We start from the raw sequence: 17621 nt of genomic DNA, 5'->3' as shown, positions 1-17621 counted from the left end.
GATAAGCTGTTCCAGCAGAGGTCAACCCAAATGCTGACTCACAGAACTGTGAGCAAATACATGGTTGTTGTTTTAAGCCACTAAGTGTTTGTTATGCAGCAAAAGCTGACTGATGCATCCTCTCATACCCACTTAAAAAAAAATTCAGCCAGAGTAATGGAAAAAACAGGACTTAAACTATCCATTAAGAATAATTCCAAGTCTACAAGTACATATACAGGGAAAGATGGGGAGAATGGGAAATGCATTAAGGGTGATCTTTATTTTGTCCTTTATACTTTTCTGAATTTCCTGAATTTTCCACAATAGAATTGACAATTACTTTAAAACAAAAGAAGAAAAGGCAAAGTGTTGGGGCAGTTTCTTCTAGCTGCCCTCTGATGGTTCCTGGGCAATTCTGCTGTGATGTGAACATTTTCCACATGGCTGAGGTTGCTGGGTTGTAAAAGACAGGTGTTTCAATGGGACAGCTGGCTCCCTGCATGTCAGCACCATTACCTCTGGTGGGAGTTTCAGGGAGGTTAAAAGGGCCTAGATGTTAAAAAAATCTATGCTTCAAAACTCTTCCATCTAACTAAGACTGTCTTGAAATGCCAACTCATTCTTTCCTTGGCTACTGTAGTCTATATTCTTTTGTAACCTGGTGTGGCTGATGAGTTTCAGCAGAATCCCTTGAGCTGGCTGTGGACATGGGAAATGCAGCAATCTGGGCCTGGGTATAAGCTAGTGTGATGAATATCTTTTGTTTGCCTTTCCAGATCTATTCTCTTCCTCTCTGAGCCCTGGGACACCAACCTGTGTTGACTGCACTGATGGCTTCTGATTGGGTTCAGCCAATGGGGAGAACCAATAGGAGACTAGAAGGAGAGAATGGAGTGAGGCTTGGATATTGATTCTCCCAGCTCCCATCCTGCAGCTTCACTGTGGTCTGTCTTCCACTGAAGATCAGAGTCCTGCCAGGCATCCCTCTTCAGACAATAATCTCCATTTTCAGATTCCAGTAGCCAGTTCCCTGCCTCCCTTCCACTGACATGGGGCAGTAAGAGTGGCACTCCATTCTAGAATGCCACAGGAATCTTCATGTGCTCTTATGACTTGTCTACATCTGCCCACACCTTTATTAAACTCTCCTCAAGCTGTCCACTGGAGTTTGTCTTCTCTTTCCTGCAGGAACTCTGAGAGATACTGCAGACATGCACAACTCCACAGACAGGGTGGACAAAACCCCAGAAAAGTCATCTCTTCTCCTCCAACAAAAATAAGAACATGGAAGAAAAAGGAAAGAAATTTCCATAGTTTCTATTACTTCCTACACTTGTTAAAGTGGAAAGTCATCCATCAAATTCAGATCACCAGATAATCCTGACAAATAGGATGACACAGAAGATGGTAATTTCCCTTTTGGTAAGCTTTCTGGGAAGGACAGTGGGTGACTTGTGACCAAGGAGACTTAGAATTATGAGAAAGGGTTCTTAAATGGAGGATTATGCCCATGACAAACAAAGTGGCAAGATAAACCATGGAGAGGCCAAACATGAAATCTTACCCGGCCATCACTTGTCAGGAGGATGGAGTCACTCTTTATGTCCCTGTGAATCACTCCTTGATTGTGAAGGTAGGAGAGAGCTCTTAGAACCGACAGACAAACAGTAGCTATCTGTTCTTCATTCATTCTGGAAAAGAAATAACATTTAAGGAGCAAAGACAGGTTAAGAACATCTTTGAAATGATCAAAAGAGGCAGCTCCCTTGGGGTCTAGTGAACAGTCCATGCTCTCCAGCCCATGTCTGGAAAATCTATAGGAAAGGACAAAGAAGTCTTGGGATATGAGTCCTAGATCCTAAGGGTTGGCACTGAGGATGACAGGGGCCCAATATAAAGCCAAAGCAAAGAGACCCCTATTTGCTGACTTTTGGGTCATTAATGCAAATGCACTTCCTTAGAATCTCGTGGGTAATTCCTTAGGTATTGATAAACCTCCAGGTTCCTACAGAGAGACGGCACTGAATAGAGCCACGGTTCCAAGTATGCCTGATAGGTGACCTTGAGCAAGCCCTTTTAACTTCCTCAGGTTTCTTTTTTCCTCATCTTGGAAATGGGGACATCCACAATTCTCTTTAAGGCTGGACTTGGACAACACGGTCTTTGGATGTCTAAGATCCCCCAGGATTAGCCCTGCCTCCAGGAGCTGGAGATTCCTGCTGCTCTAGGTCCTTCCATCAAGAAGGAAACTGGACTTAGTTACTAATAACTAAGTGTAATTGGATGATTCTTGAACAAACTGACTATAGGAATGAGAAAGGCAAGCATAGCTTTGGATATATACTCCCACATTTCGTGGCTGCACCCTTCTGAAGAAGGGTTCTGGCTTCAGAGGAGACCGAGGTCAAGTGACCTGCCCAAGGTTACCCAGCTAAGAAAGTGACCAGATCATGATTACAACCCCACCTCTTTTTGAGTTCAGCCCCATGCTTTTCCAATGTCCCCATTGTATCACATTGCCATGGCAACTCATATGAATGGCTTTTCAGCCATGAAGAACCTTGGTGGGAAGAATTACTTGGCCATCAGTGCCCTTACAACAACCCACAGAGGCCTAACTCATCTGGGTATAAAATTTACTCCCTCTCACAGAGACAGTGTGAAACTCAAGCCAGACAGCGAATGTGAAAGAACTCTTAAAAGTCATGCCAACAGAGGAGACTGTCAGGAGAGACAGAGGGTGTAACTGACCAGAGCCCAAATTCAAGGACAGCCTTGGAAAAATCACCCCGGAGAACTCTTAGCTCAGCAGGACAAGGAAATGGATGGCCCAGAATCTGTATCAGTCTTGTTGATGCCAGCAAACCATGTCTGAGTAAAATTAGGACTCAAAGTAAAATCCAGGGAGGTGGCCAATTAGGAGAAAGTCGAGGGTATAAAGTGGATGGGTATCCCTTCTCTTCGAAGAGGCTTATTCCAGCAATGCCTTGGTCTCCTACTAAGGCAGGCAAGAAGAAAATGTTCTTGTCTGAGAGTGGAAATCTACAACTTCTGTGTTCTTAGTTTTGTGTGAGTGGGTTTTGTGTGAATGGGCTGGTCATTGTGCTGGATTGTGAAAACAATGGATGACAACTTCACATCTGCCCACAGCAGAGCCCTTGGAGGTTTAGAGCATCATCAGCAGGGATAAGCTCAAATATACCTTAAAAATAACTCAGGAGCAACAATCACCTGCTTTAATAAAATTCATTTTTCTAGGATTCCATGAGATTCCAGTTATTTGAAGCAGACATAAAGATTATTTACAGGTCAACAACAACAAAAGTTAATGGAATCTGAGCCCCCATCACTGACTGAAAAATCACCTTTAACTGGCCAATGTGACAAATACTACTGATTCTGAATTTAGTGGCTCTGAAATGTATAGGACCCACTGTAGAAAGACTGTGCTTTCCTACTTCTGCAGGGAGGAAGCCTGAATTGGGATAAAGATGCCTCAGTTCTAGAATCAAATCCAAATTCAAATCCTGGCTCTGTTTTGTAGAGGTGTGTCAAGGTTACATGACTTAATGTTTGAAGTGCTTGACACTTTCCTTTGCCTTCTAGAACTCTCTGTTTCTGGAAATCAGTAGGATGTAATTTAATAAGATGTTAGGTAGGGCTAAAAGTTTGGTATCCATAGGAAAAGCTGAGCACCTGGCTACCTTATGGTCAGTCTGGGTAGAGCTTGAGATTCTGCATTTCTAACAAGCTTCTAGGTGATGTTGATGCTGCTATTCCCCAGAACACACTTTGAGTAGCAAGGAGTTATTTTATTAATCAATCAATCATTCAGTAAAGCATTTATTGAATATCTACTATAGGAAACTCTCAGAATGATTCAAGAATTAAAATTTAAATTTAAGATTCAAAGGATTTCAAGTTCTAAATATTCAGTGTTCCTTGACATACAATTTCTCTCCAATCTGCGGAGCTCTCTGCCTTCAACAGGAAATTATTGACAAAACTGGATGGAGAGGATTAGAGAACACAGTGGATTCCAGAGAGGCTAGCTCTTAAGTGGATCCCACTGACACACAATAAAAACTAAAAAACAAAACAAAACAAAACCTTGACAAAGAGAGAGCTCCAGAGAGACATGTGTAGCTATCTGAAGCTCTCCAGGGCAGGAAAAAAAAAAATCCTCTCCTCTGGATATATTTTTATTAATGGTTTTAGATGTAAGTCACCTTTGTCATAAGCTTAGGTTTCTTCAGTATATTTGTCTCTGTAAGTTAAGATGATCTTATGTGTTGTTTGGGGGGGTGTCCTATGGTTATACCAACAGGAATCTGCCATCTGAAATGTTGGTGATAAATGTTCAGTGTCTTCCCTTATGTTCTTTTGTTTTTAGATAGTCTACTGAGACTGAGAGCTGTAGGGGGTTAGGATTGAAACATCGCCCGATTTTAGGGAGAAACAGCAGGATATTCTATCCCTCACAGTGTTCCTCAATACCTTCTTGCTACCTTGCTTTCCCCTTATTGTTCACTTGGATTCACTTATGATTTAGGCACCATTTCAGTGATATCAGCTAACATGTAGTGCCTCTCCTTCTTGACAATCATCTCTTAGCCCTTTGGAGTTTTATTTACTACCAAGAGCAAACTTAAAGTTTCCCAAAGGTAACATGGTTTTTTTTAAAAAAAATGTCTGTTCCTTAGAACCTTGCTTCTCTAAGGTGGTCTATGAACCAGGAACATTGGTGTTATCTGGGAGCGTGTTAGAATAGAATATCATGGGCGCCTGGGTGGCTCAGATGGTTGAGCATCTGCCTTCGGCTCAGGTCATGATCCCAGGGTCCTGGGATTGAGTCCCACATTGGGCTCCCTTCTCCTTGGGAGCCTGCTTCTCCCTCTGCCTCTCTCTCTGTCTCTCATGAATAAATAAATAAAATCTTTTTTTTAAAAAAAGAATAGAATATCATGCCCCTTCCTATTGAATCAGGTTCTGCATTTTACTAAGACCCACAGGTAATTTGTATGCATATTAAAATATGAAGAACACTGTCTTAGCACATACTTTGTCTCCCTTCAATGTCTTTTTCCTCCCACTTGCCTTCTTAGTAAACTCCTATGCATCTCTCAAAACTCATCTTGGTTATCACTTTATTTATTTATTTATTTATTTATTTTATTCTTATGTTAATCCCCATACATTACATCATTAGTTTTAGATGAAGTGTTCCATGATTCATTGTTTGTGCACAACACCCAGTGCTCCATGCAGAATGTGCCCTCCTCAATACTCACCACCAGGCTAACCCATCCTCCCACCCCCCTCCCCTCTAGAACCCTCAGTTTGTTTTTCAGAGTCCATCGTCTCTCATGGTTCGTCTACCCCTTTATATTGGAAATCTTTCTTTATTTTCCCTGTTAGAGATACTCAGGTATTCTTCTTTGCTGCTTCTGTATCTCCTTCTACTTCTGCACAGGTATTATATTTATTTCTAACCTGTGACATCCTTGAGGGAATATATTTCAGACTTTAATTGTTTGTATCTTTTGTGTCCCCGGCACTCAGGAAAGAGCCTGGCACATAAAAGGTGATCAATAAACAATTAAATGACCAAAACTGACACATCAGGGAAGCAAGAAGCAGAGGTAATAATAATTAACCACTGTTACCTGCAAGACTATTTAAAAACAGAATTGAAGAATTTCAATTACGTAGGTTTCTTATTATAACATAAAACTCTGACTCATCTTCCATCTGTGTCTTCCTCACCTACCTACTCTTGGTGGTATTACCACAGTGCAATAGCATGGCGACTCAGAATAAAATTCAGATTTAGAAAAATACATAGGAATGGGAAATCCTATTGTTTGGCACCAAAAGTCCATTGTCATCAGCTTGCTGACTTAAAATCATTAGGTATTAATGAATTTCTGGAGGACAAGGAGAATGTTAACTGAATGAATGAATTATACATACATGATATTACAACAGGCAGTTAGGGAATATGAAGTCATAGTCCCTGACTTCAAAGGGCTTACAATTTATAAAGAGGTCATAAAAACAGTCATTGAGGCCTTACCCTGGAGAAGAAATAATAAGCACTTGGAATTATTTGTCTGGATAGTGAAGAGACATACCTGGTATGAGTGACAATGTCCGTCAAGGCACCGCCTTCTAGAAATTCCATGACCACCCAGAGCTCATCGCCAACAAGGTAGCTGTTGTACATGTCAACCACGTTGTCATGGTGGTAATCCCGCATTATCACAACCTGGGCAAATGGAAAGATGCTTTTTTTTTTTTAATTTATTTATTTTTTATTCTTATGTTAATCCCCATACATTACATCATTAGTTTTAGATGGGAAAGATGCTTTTTGACCTGTGATGGTGAAATCTGGCTTTCTGCTCTCTTATGGCCCCAACTGTGCTGTGAGCAGAATTGATTAAGAAATATTGATTTTGGGGCACCTGGGTGGCTCAGTTGGTTAAGCGACTGCCTTTGGCTCAGGTCATGATCCTGGAGTCCCGGGATCGAGTCCAGCATCGGGCTCCCTGCTCAGCAGGGAGCCTGCTTCTCCCTCTGACCCTCCTCCCTCTCATGCTCTCTCTCTCTCATTCTCTCTGTCTCAAATAAATAAATAAAATCTTTAAAAAAAAAAGAAATATTGATTTTGGGGGGATTTATTCAGGAGTCTATTATAGACACAAAGTATTGAGGGTAGCTAGCAGCAATAAAAGGAATCAAGTTAGTCAGTTCAGAGAAAATGGCAGTGCAACCAGACACTGGGTTTGGAGATAGTAAGAGTGAAAACAGGCAGAACCCTGGCAAGGTTTATACTCACAAGAAGGAGTATTGTGGACTGTTTGGGTGGGGGGCAGGTAGGATATGATCAGATATCCCTAAGGGTCTCTGTTAGAATGCACTATCCATACTCTACCATTGTTTAACCTGGCAAAAGGTCACCAGCTCTAAATGGCAAATGATGAGTATGAAGTAAATGAAGTGAACAGTAGGAGTGGGGCTACATGAAGCTAACTTAACATCTTGGGAGGAGGTCTGGGTTGAGTGTGAGAGAGGTTTGGGCTGAATACAGAGGATAGGTCTTGAAAGTAAAGACAAGGGCGCCTGGGTGGCTCAGTTGGTTAAGCGACTGCCTTCGGCTCAGGTCATGATCCTGGAGTCCCTGGATCGAGTCCCGCATCGGGCTCCCTGCTCGGCGAGGAGCCTGCTTCTCCCTCTAACCCTCCCCCCTCTCATGTACTCTCTCTCTCATTCTCGCTCTCTCAAATAAATAAATAAATCTTAAAAAAAAAAAAAAAGAAAGTAAAGACAAATATGACTCAGGCATATACAAGGCTAACCTGAACTTACCGGAGAGAGCTTCCAAGAATTGCTGCCCCGTGGCTGCTTCTGGTGACATTTTCAGATTTAATGTTAATTAACAAATTACAAAGTTATCTACATTATATTGCCCTGCCTGTTCTGGCATTGTGATTTGGAAATAAGTTCCAGAAAATAGCATTGTAGAAGTGATAAGCTGAAGCCCACTCACCTGGGGCTCTCTCTGAGATGTGGAACACAGCGAGAAAATGAACACCCATGGGGGCTGGAGCCATGTGTGCCTTCTTGTGAGCCTCCATAGAAGAGGGACCCAAAATCACACCTGATTGCATTTTTATAATGTCTGTTAGGAGATGTGAGTGGTGCATCCTTTGCTGGAGACTGACGTATTATCTAACATTGGAATCCTGACTTGCTATCTTTAAGACCTAAATTTTCCATCCACAAAAGCTCATTTCTCTTCCCTAAACTCTCATAAAATCAATAGATGACTATTACTTCAAAATATTTTATGTCCTTAGACATAGGTATTCGTATTTTTCCACCTATGTGCATTTTAGAACTTTAAAGTAATAAGTGTAAAAGGCAAATGAAGTGGAAAAATATGTGCATTTTAGGACTTTAAAGTAGTAAGTGTAAAAGGCAAATGAAGTGGAAAAATATGTGCAACACATAGAAAAGGGTTAATTCCTTAATATATCAAGAGCTCTCACTTATCAATAAGACGAATGCGGGGGCGCCTGGGTGGCTCAGTCGTTAAGCGTCTGCCTTCGGCTCGGGTCATGATCCCAGAGTCCTGGGATCGAGCCCCGCATCGGGCTTCCTGCTCAGCGGGAGGCCTGCTTCTCCCTCTCCCACTCCCCCTGCTTGTGTTCCCTCTCTCGCTGTCTCTCTCTCTATCAAATAAATAAATAAAATCTTAAAAAAAAAAAAGACGAATGCTACCACCCTAATTGGAAAGTGTGCAAAGGACATATGGTTTAATAAAATAAAAATGGCCTAAAAACATATAAAAGTAACTTCACCCACCCTAGTAATAATAATGTTAATGAAAGCAGGAAGATTTATTCATGTCTATCAGATTAACAGAGATAATTTGACAGTATCCAGTGCCAGTGAGGATGAAATAGGACCATCAGTGAGGGTCCTCATTGTTACAAACTTTCTGGAAGTCAATACTCTATATCACTTTCTCTAAAGAGAAAAAAATAAAGAAAGGAAATCCTGAAATATTAATGTAGGCTATTTCTTGGTTGTGAGATTATGGGACATTTTCTATATTTTCCATATTTTCCACAGGAAGAATTCATCATTGCTATAGTTAGGAACACATATCTTAAAGTTCCTAAAGAGTGAGAATCCATTGGTAAACTAACCTCTTTTGAGATTTTAAAAAAATGGCTACAAAGGGTATACATGGTACCACGACCATGTATATATACCCATGTAGCTAGTGTAGCACAAGGCTTTGGAATCTGCTAGAATTCAAATCCCAGCTCTGCCATCAACCTGCTGTCTGTGACCCTGGGCTAGTCACTTCACCTGAGTCCAGATTTCCTCGTGGCCATGGCAATAACATCTTTCTGTCTCACAGGTTGGTTGTGTGACTCAAGCCAGATCAGTGCTTAGCATGGGGGCTGATCTGCATGAGGCACCTTACAGAAGTAGCAGCCATACACGCATAGACGAAGAGCAGAAGGAAGGATTGTGGGAGCATGGTTTTTGTATTTATATTTTCAGTGCTTTCTGATGTCCTGAACTGTACAGGTAATATTTTTGAAATGGGAAGTAAACGTTACACAGGAGAGAAGGAGTGATCTGAACACACCATATACCTCATTAAAAAGCAGTTCTCGCCTCTGTTGCTTTCGGAGGTCCATCTTCTTTACGGCAACTTGTTTCCCCGTGTGTTTCTCGGTGGCGATGCACACAATGCCGGTTGACCCTTCTCCGATTTTGATAAAGTTGTCCAGGTATTCCCTGGGGTCTCCTGGGCTGACTACCAGCTGCAGAGCAGCCCGAAACTGTTCGTGGGATACCCTGGAGGGCTGCTGGTCTGAAGAGGAACCCCAGCTGGGTGGGGGGTAGGTGCTGGATGAGATACTCAGGGAGCTCAGGTAAGAAGCCGTGGAGATGTACTGGGAACTGGTCTGCAGGGAGGGGTGGTGGTACAGGGTGGCTTTGTGGTACCCAGATGGGTACTGGTGGCTGCTTGAGGAATAGCCCGCTTTGCTTTGACTTTGAGGTAGTTTGGCGGGGCCCCTGGGGTAGGTGTCAGACCCTGACAATGGAGGGCTGAGGACCATCTGTGCTCGATCGTAATCCACCTGGGAAGACAGACACAGATGGAGAATATTCACATGCTAGATCTGAATGCCGCAGTGAGCCAAGCCACAGCTGGCCTGAATGAAGAGCACCGTGCACGATACGGTTGTGGGTGATGCTTACCTTGTGAGGTCTGAGGTTGCTCCTGCTTCTACCCTTTACCCTATGACCTCCCCACCCAGCTGTTTTCTTCCGCCTTTCCCTACTAAAATCCCCAGAAGCAGGGATGCCTGGGTGGCTCAGTCAGTTAAGTGGTTAAGTGTCGGCCTCCGGCTCAGGTCATGATCCCAGGGTCCTGGGATCGAGTCCTGTATTGGGCTCCTTGCTCAGCAGGGGCTCCCCCCTTGCCCACCTCTGCCTGCCACTCCCCCTGCTTATGCCCTCTCTCTCTCTGAGAAATAAATAAAATCTTAAAAAAAAAACCCAAACAAACCCAGAAGCAGACTATGAGACCTGAATTTAAATGCAGTGGTGGGAGGTGATTCCAGGAGAAGTGAGACAAGGAAAGGGAAAACCAATAAAGGGTGAGTCATTGAGTATGATGGTTAATTTTATGTGTTTACTTGGCTAGGCTATGGCATCTGGTTGTTTGGTCAAAAACTAGTCTAGATATTACTGTGAAGGTATTTTTTTTTTTTAGATATGCTTAACATTTAAATCAGTAGATTTTGAGCAAAGCAGATTGCCCTCCATAATGTGGGTACGCTGCATCCCATCAGTTAAAAGCTTTAAGTGAAAGGATTGATGTCATCCACAGAGGAGAGGCTCTCTCTGTGTACACAAACAGCCCCCGCCACAGGTTGTCTCTCTGGTGAACCCCAACATGTACAGCAAGTTACCAATCAAGCAACTGGAACCTAATACCACCAGGTAACTCTGCGCCCTGGGAAAGTATATTAAACATGTACCTTGGAGCTGTCCCATCTGAGGGGCCAAGAGCTGGGGTATTTATGCACCAGCTCCCTTCAAAACAGTTTAACATCTGCTTTCATGAATATTAATTTCCTGGCACTTCTGACTTGCCATGTCCTGGGCTGGTAGGCTCTAGTGGGAAGAGACAGCGCTTAGACCAGAATTTCTCAATCTTGGTACCATTGATTTTGGGGTCCAGATAACTCTCTGATGTGGGTGAATGTCCTGTGTGTTGCAGGATGTTCAGCAGCATCCCTGGACTCTACCCACTAGATGCCAGTAGCATCTACTAACTTCTGCCAGTTATGACCAAAAACATTTCTTGAGATGTTGCCAAATGTCCCCAGAATGTGGGCAAAATTGCTCTTGGCTGAGAACTACCGCTTTAGACAAAGGAAAGCAGTGTTGGCAGATAGAAACAATAGGTGATTAAGGGATACAGTTGGGGCACCAACTGTACTCTTTGCTCCTAGGAAAGGGCCTTCTCCCACTCATGTGAACCACAGGGAGAGTTTTAGTTAAAATGTGCCTTATCCAAGGTGTTATTTGGTATTTAGACCCTATTTTCTTTTTCAGGAATAAAAGATCCCACCTGTCATTAAAGGATGTTAGTCTTCAGTGAGAAATTTCATGGGTAGAATGCTTTCCCCATGCTTCTGAACTCATATGCTACAGGGGGGTATGTACTATCCACACACATAACCTAGCAGATATATGTAAAAGGGAAAATAGGCTCCCTGTCCTAAGCAGCTTTTCAGTGTGGACCATAAGGTAAACACATGCAATGTTCTCATCAAATAAGTAGAAATATAATTGAAAGTAGCCAACATTTGCAGGAGTGTGTGTGTGAAAGGAAATTTGGTCATCCCTCAAAAAGATTCTTGCAGAAAACATTCTACTCTAGTTATGAAGACTGGATTGAGGGAAATCAGTGGAGAATAGGGAGGGCAGACAGAGCAGGGATGGGGGGGAGTCAGTGAGAGGTTTATAGGACACTAGGTGTACATTCCAGTAATCACTCCCTGGGAGGGATCAGGAAGGACCTCTGACTAGCCCTGGAAAAACTGAGGTCATGTCTGGTAAATATACCACAGCATAACACATTCACCCCCTTGCCCAGGACAGAAGGCACTAATCAATCACTGCCCTCTTGTGTGATATTCTGATGACAACACAATGCTGTGTACACCAAAGATGTTCAAAAAAGATTTTTTGATTGGACTTCAGGCTCCTCTTAACACAGTACCCTAGGAAGGCTCTACCTCTCTACTGCAGTGTACATGAAATGACGTGGACATGTCCCCATGCCCCATCCACCCCAAGGATCTAGATCTACTCTAAAATGGTGGGTACTGGCCACATGTAGCTACTTAATTGAAATCAATAAAAAAATAAAATTAAAATAAAAAAATTCAGTTCCTCAGTCACATTAATCACATTTTAAGTATCTAGTAGCCACCACACTGGACAGCATAAACAACATTTCCACCATTGCAGAAAGTTCTATTGGGTGGTATCTTTCCAAATAAACCCAATGCTCCCATGCAGTACATTCATTAATTTATTTAGTCCACAAATTAATCCTTGAGCCACTATTATGTGCTAGGCACCATTTCAGGTGCCATGGGAAGGTCCAGCAATAATAGAAATGGATGGTATTTCTGCCCTCCTGGGGTTTACACATTCTAGAGAAGCAGACAGATAATAAACAAGAAAACCAATAAATGTATAGTATGCAGTCCAGTAGTAATAGAGATAGGAAGGGAAATAGAGGAAAGGGTTAAAATGAGTGAGGTGCCATCCTGGATGTGAAGGTCAAGGAAGGCATCTCTGAGAGTGTGCTATTGGAGGGATTAGGCGCAATGTCTATGTGGGGAGGGGTAGTCTGGGCAGAGGGCACAGCACCCACAGGGTTCTAGGCAAATACGGGCTTCACAAACAGCACAGAGGCTCTTTTGGTATGGAGGGGAGTCAGTTTGGAATGATGGCCAGAAAAGCAGCCAGAGGGATGATCATGTAGGTCATGGCAAGGGCACTGGCAGTCACTCCGAGTGAGGTGGGAACCACTGGAGTTTGCTGAGGAGAGAAGAGAGATATGAGCTTGATGTTGATCTCTGGATGCTGGAGGAGAAGAGACCTTTGTGGCAAAGGTGGAAACAGGGATGCCAAGTTAGCTTATTGTGGTCAATGTGAGTTGAGATTAGAAAGGGTGCTATAGTTGGAATAAGAAAAGCTGGGGCCCAGGGTAGGGTCTGAAGATAGAGCTGACATGATTTGCTGATGGATTGAATTAAAATGTGAAAGGAAAGAGTCAAAAGATTTTGGCCTGAGCAACAGGCCATTTAATGATATGAGGAGTAGAGGGGCAGGGGTAGGCTCGTGAAGTGTGGTAATTAGCCTCCATCCAAGATGGCACCTGAGGATCCTTGTGTAGTCCCCTCCTACACCATATCAGGCTCATCTGTGTGATCCAAAGAATACAGTGGAAGTGATAGCAAGTGCCTTCTGGGACTGAAAAAGATATTGTGGCTCCACTGCCCTCTCTCTTGGGTCACTTGCTCTGACTCTCTCCGGCTGTCATGGCATAAGGACACTTAAGAATCTTACAGAGAGGTTCAAGTGCAAAACCTCCTGCCAAGTCAGAAACTGAGGCCTTCCACCAACAGCCATATGAACCATCCTAGAAGTGATCATCTGGCCCAAGTCAAGCCTTCAGAGGACTAGCCCTGGCAGACATCTTGACTGCCACCTCTTGAGAGTCTCAAGGCCGGAATCATCCAGCTAGTTTAGTCACAGGAAACTGACCCAAAGAAGCTGTGTGAGGTAATAAATGTTTATTATTATTTTAAATTGTTAAGTTTTGTGATAATTTGTTACACAGCAAGAGGTAACTATTACATGGTAAAGCCAAGAATTCCGGCATGGCCGTGTCAAGTTTGGGAGAACTATCAAGCATTCACGCAGAAATGTTGCTGAGGTGACTGAGACATGCTTTGAGTCCAGGAAAGAGCAGAAACAGATGACCCACACTTGAGATTCATTGGTGAGAATCATGCCATTAGTCGGTATTAAAAGCCATGCTATTGCACGTGTAAGAGAAGGTCCAAGGACCCCAACACTCAGAGACCAGAAGCAGCAGAAGATGTTGCGTAAAGGAGCAGAGATGTGGCCAGTGATGTAGGAAACAGAGTAAGGGCCTAGGGGGTCCTGAAACCAAGGGAGGAAAACATTTCAAGAAGGAAGGAGTAATGAAGCAGGTCGGATGCCAGAGAGGAGTGAAGTAGGGTGGGGTATATTGCTCACTGGACCTGGCACCATGGTGGCCATCTAGAAGGCGGCAGGTGTCCCAAGCTCCTGCCCCATCACACAGCATGAGCAAATGTCTATTCCATGAGTCTGGCCACAAGAGCTGCACATAGTGGGCTCCTTAACATTGTTACCATGGCACCATTCTCACGTCTGCCCTGTTCATTGGCTCCCAGGTGACAGTGCAGCCCTTGCCAGTCTTGAGAACACCATCATCTACTCAGGTGAGTTCACCACTCAGACAGCCTTGCGCCAACCAGCAGGAACCAGCAGGAACCAGGATACTGCGAAGCCAGGGCCCTGTCCTGGTTGTACAGCAAGAGAACACATGCTTTTGAGGGACATACTTAGGGTTCAGTTCTGACCCTGATGACTTTGTCAACTCACTGAGCCTCTCTGAGCCTCAGGTTCCTTATCTGTAAAATGGGAATCATAAATACCTCCCTCACAGGGCTTTTAGGAGGCTAAACTGTGGCAACCTAGAGCAACCTGGTGTCTAAGAAAACAGGCTCTTGGTCTCAAAAACCTCGTCGGCCATTTACCAGTTGTGTGACTTCAGGCAAGTTATTCCAACTCCTGCGCTTCGGTTTTCTCGCCCGTAAAATGGGAGTTATAACAATAATAACTACTTCTTTAGGTCATCATGAGCTCTAAAGGACTGAACACACATCAAAAGATTTGCATAGCGACTGGCCAATACATTCTAGGTATTGGTATCGTTATAGAAAGTCCTCAGCAGAGTGGGAATGTCAGAGAAAAATAGAGTAAAAAACACAAAAAACCAACCAGCTGGCATTTATTGAAGATAACGTACTGGTAGCATATGTATTCCTATACACTAATCCTCAAAACAATCAGAAAAGGTGCTTTTAATTATAATATATCGAGCACTGCATTGTAATTAAGATGCTGTATTTGAAATCACACTGATGTTTTGCTAAGTCCCTGGATCTGGATGACACACAGGGAAAACGGGGGCGTTTACGTGAGATGCGGAGGGGGAAGAAGATGTCAGTGTAAATTAAACAACTGGGTTCTTCCCTTAAATTAAGTTTGAGATTAGCCAGGCCCAGGCTAATTACAAGGCCAGCGTGTGAGGCAAGTGGGATCCATGACTTTTCCTTTTGAAAGTATTGTCCTGGGAGCTATCACATGGCAGCATCCCCCGGTCTTCTGTGGAGGATTTGCTCCTGTACTTTAAGCGAAATTGAATTCATTCCCCACAAGCATGTATAACTGATCTCTGAAGATATATTAAAAATAAGAAAGCTGTATCCAGGAGGAATTGCAAGCACCGCTCCACACTGCATCGGGCCACTTTTCTTCTTTATCGACTGTCAGCAGCATTATCAGAGTCTACTCTTGGCAGCCAGCGAGTGGCATAAAGAAGAGGAGCCTTGTCTGCGTGAATGGGACCATTTCCAGTCAGAGAGGGAAGGCTGAGTTGTTCACTGGGAGCTAAGCGTCTTGGAAATCAGGTCTTCGAGACAAAACCATGCTATTGTTTTTCATGGCAGCTGGTAAGAGGCATAGACTCAAAAAAAAGTGATGGATGAGGAGCAACCACTCTCACAAGAGACCATTTTTGGAACCAAACTCGAGGTGTACTTATGGAAGGAGAACTGACTGCCCCCAGTGAGAGAACATGCGGTCCTCCCTCCGGGCTTCCATCCGTTCAAGGAGAAGATGGCAGACAAATAGCTGACTTTGGGAAGGAGAAGGGCATGAGTGACCCTGTTCAGGGCCACCACGTTGGCTTACTTATAGCCCTCAGTTGGGTCTTAATGACTCAACTGTGGGTTCCATGATGGTATTTCTAGCTTGCATATTTGTGGCACCCTCATTCTTTCTCTGAGAGTCAAGAAGGGGGCAATTTATCCCATTTTATTGTTGATAAAATGGAAGCCAGGGAGGTGAAACTGCCCCTTTCTGCAATCCAAGGCAAATGGCCCCATACCCCCAAGAGGATTGCATAACACAGTTCTTCTGCTCAAGTCAGTCTTACACTCTCAGGGAGAGTGTCTAGATGTCCTAGGTGCTAGGCACACTGGCATGCTGCTTTCTTGCCTGCCTTGGCATTTCTACCAGCTTTCTTGCCTGCCTTGGCATTTCTACCACCAGCTGTCACCTCACCAGTCTGTATAATCAAGGCTGGGGCACTCACTCCTGGAGAAAATGCAGGAGCATGTCACTGGGAGCCAAAGTAGGGCCCCTTCCATTAACCAACTGCTCTGTTAGGAGTCAATCCTTGTAGGAGTGATACATATGAATGTTAATGATATTTGACATTCGCTGAGTGCTTTCCATGTGCCTGGGACTCTTCTCAGCACTTTATACATGTGAATGCATTTAAACCTCAAGTTACATAATGAGACAGGCCTCATAATTGTTCCATTTTACAGATAAGGAGACTGAGGCACAGAGAGTTTAAATGGCTCATGCAAAGGTCCCAGAGCTATTAAGAAGCAGAGTTGGGGGCGCCTGGGTGGCTCAGTCGTTAAGCGTCCGCCTTCGGCTCAGGTCATGATCCCAGGGTCTGGGATCGAGTCCCACATCGGGCTCCCTGCTCTGCGGGAAGCCTGCTTCTCCCTCTCCCACTCCCCCTGCTTGTGTTCCTGCTCTCGCTATGTCTCTCTCTGTCAAAAAAAATAAATAAAATCTTAAAAAAAAAAAAAAAAGAAGCAGAGTTGGGATTAAATCCAGATAACGTCACTTTTGAACTTGGGCCTTTGGTATGTTCTCAGAGATATCCTTCAATGATAAGAAGGTAGACATGGTCAGGACAGAGGTGGGCATGGTGTGGAAAGACAACTACAGAGCAAAAGCCTGGTTAGTGTTTCCTTGGGGGCTCAGATGTCTGGGCAGCTGGGAGCAAGAAGCAAGAAATGCAAGGGCCACAATATGATGAACGATAATGCCTGGCTGGGAGGGGAGGGGTGGTGGTGAAAGAAAATTAAGTTGTTTTGTTTGAACAGTCTTGCTTTAGAGAAATCAGCTCCAAATACACAACAAAGAAATAACCATCACGGCAAAATGATGTACAGAATTCATCACTTTCATTTTTGCGTTGGCCAGACCAAAACTTTGTGTTCAGATACAATAATGCCCTTTCTTCCGCTAAGAAGCAAGCAAGCCCAAGCTTTCTTCTATAAGAAGGCTTCTTGGCCCTCTTACATGGCTCTTAAACTGTTATAATTACTTCATTGTCCTACCCTAAATCATCTTTCCTATGATATCCTATATTTGGAAGGGGGTGAAAAAAATCTGATGATTTTGTCCATATATATTGTCTTGCACAGACACATGCATGTTCGTGCACGTAAGCAAGACTTTCAAAGGAGGAAAGCTTGACCTGTGTGATCTTTTTTACAACCTGACTTACAAATATATTCTAGAAAAAAAAAAAAGGAGTACATTTGAAGTATAGTATCTTGAGAGGGATGTAGGGTTTAATCGTTTAGCGAAACCACAATGCAGTGGAGTTGGCCAAGCGAGAGGTACAGGTATTTAACGAGCAAATCCAATGTACCTCCCACCACCCGCACCATTTCCAAAAGATCTATGTTTGTAGTTTACCTTTGAGGATCTTATTGCAAAGGCATGGGACAGGACTGGGAGCAGGGGTAGGAAAGCCACTACACAGGAGGGAAAACAATAAAGAAACACCAGAAAGGCATTCTTCCCACCCCTCCCAAGAGAATGGCCGGGGGATTTTGTGAAAGAGTAACTTCACAGAAATGAGACCAGGGTCTACA

At 43.6% G+C, this 17621-nt stretch overlaps 1 protein-coding gene across 1 annotated transcript in view; it reads right to left on the bottom strand.

Moving 5' to 3' along the window:
- Positions 1–17621, bottom strand: part of PAK5 (p21 (RAC1) activated kinase 5) — a 296558-nt gene that overhangs the window by 16430 nt on the left and 262507 nt on the right. Inside the window, exons 5-7 of the mRNA XM_035005847.1 lie at positions 9159–9650; positions 6117–6250; positions 1547–1673 (exon numbers count right to left, since the gene is read on the bottom strand). Coding sequence (XP_034861738.1) covers positions 1547–1673; positions 6117–6250; positions 9159–9650 — 753 coding nt within the window. The remainder of the gene's footprint in view (positions 1–1546; positions 1674–6116; positions 6251–9158; positions 9651–17621) is intronic.

Source organism: Mirounga leonina, unplaced genomic scaffold (assembly GCF_011800145.1).
Source record: "Mirounga leonina isolate KUSES-001 unplaced genomic scaffold, KU_Mleo_1.0 Mir_150, whole genome shotgun sequence".
Classification (NCBI taxonomy): Eukaryota; Metazoa; Chordata; class Mammalia; order Carnivora; family Phocidae; genus Mirounga; species Mirounga leonina.
The sequence above is the reverse complement of the archived record's forward strand: the minus strand, read 5'-3'. Positions and strand labels throughout refer to the sequence as shown.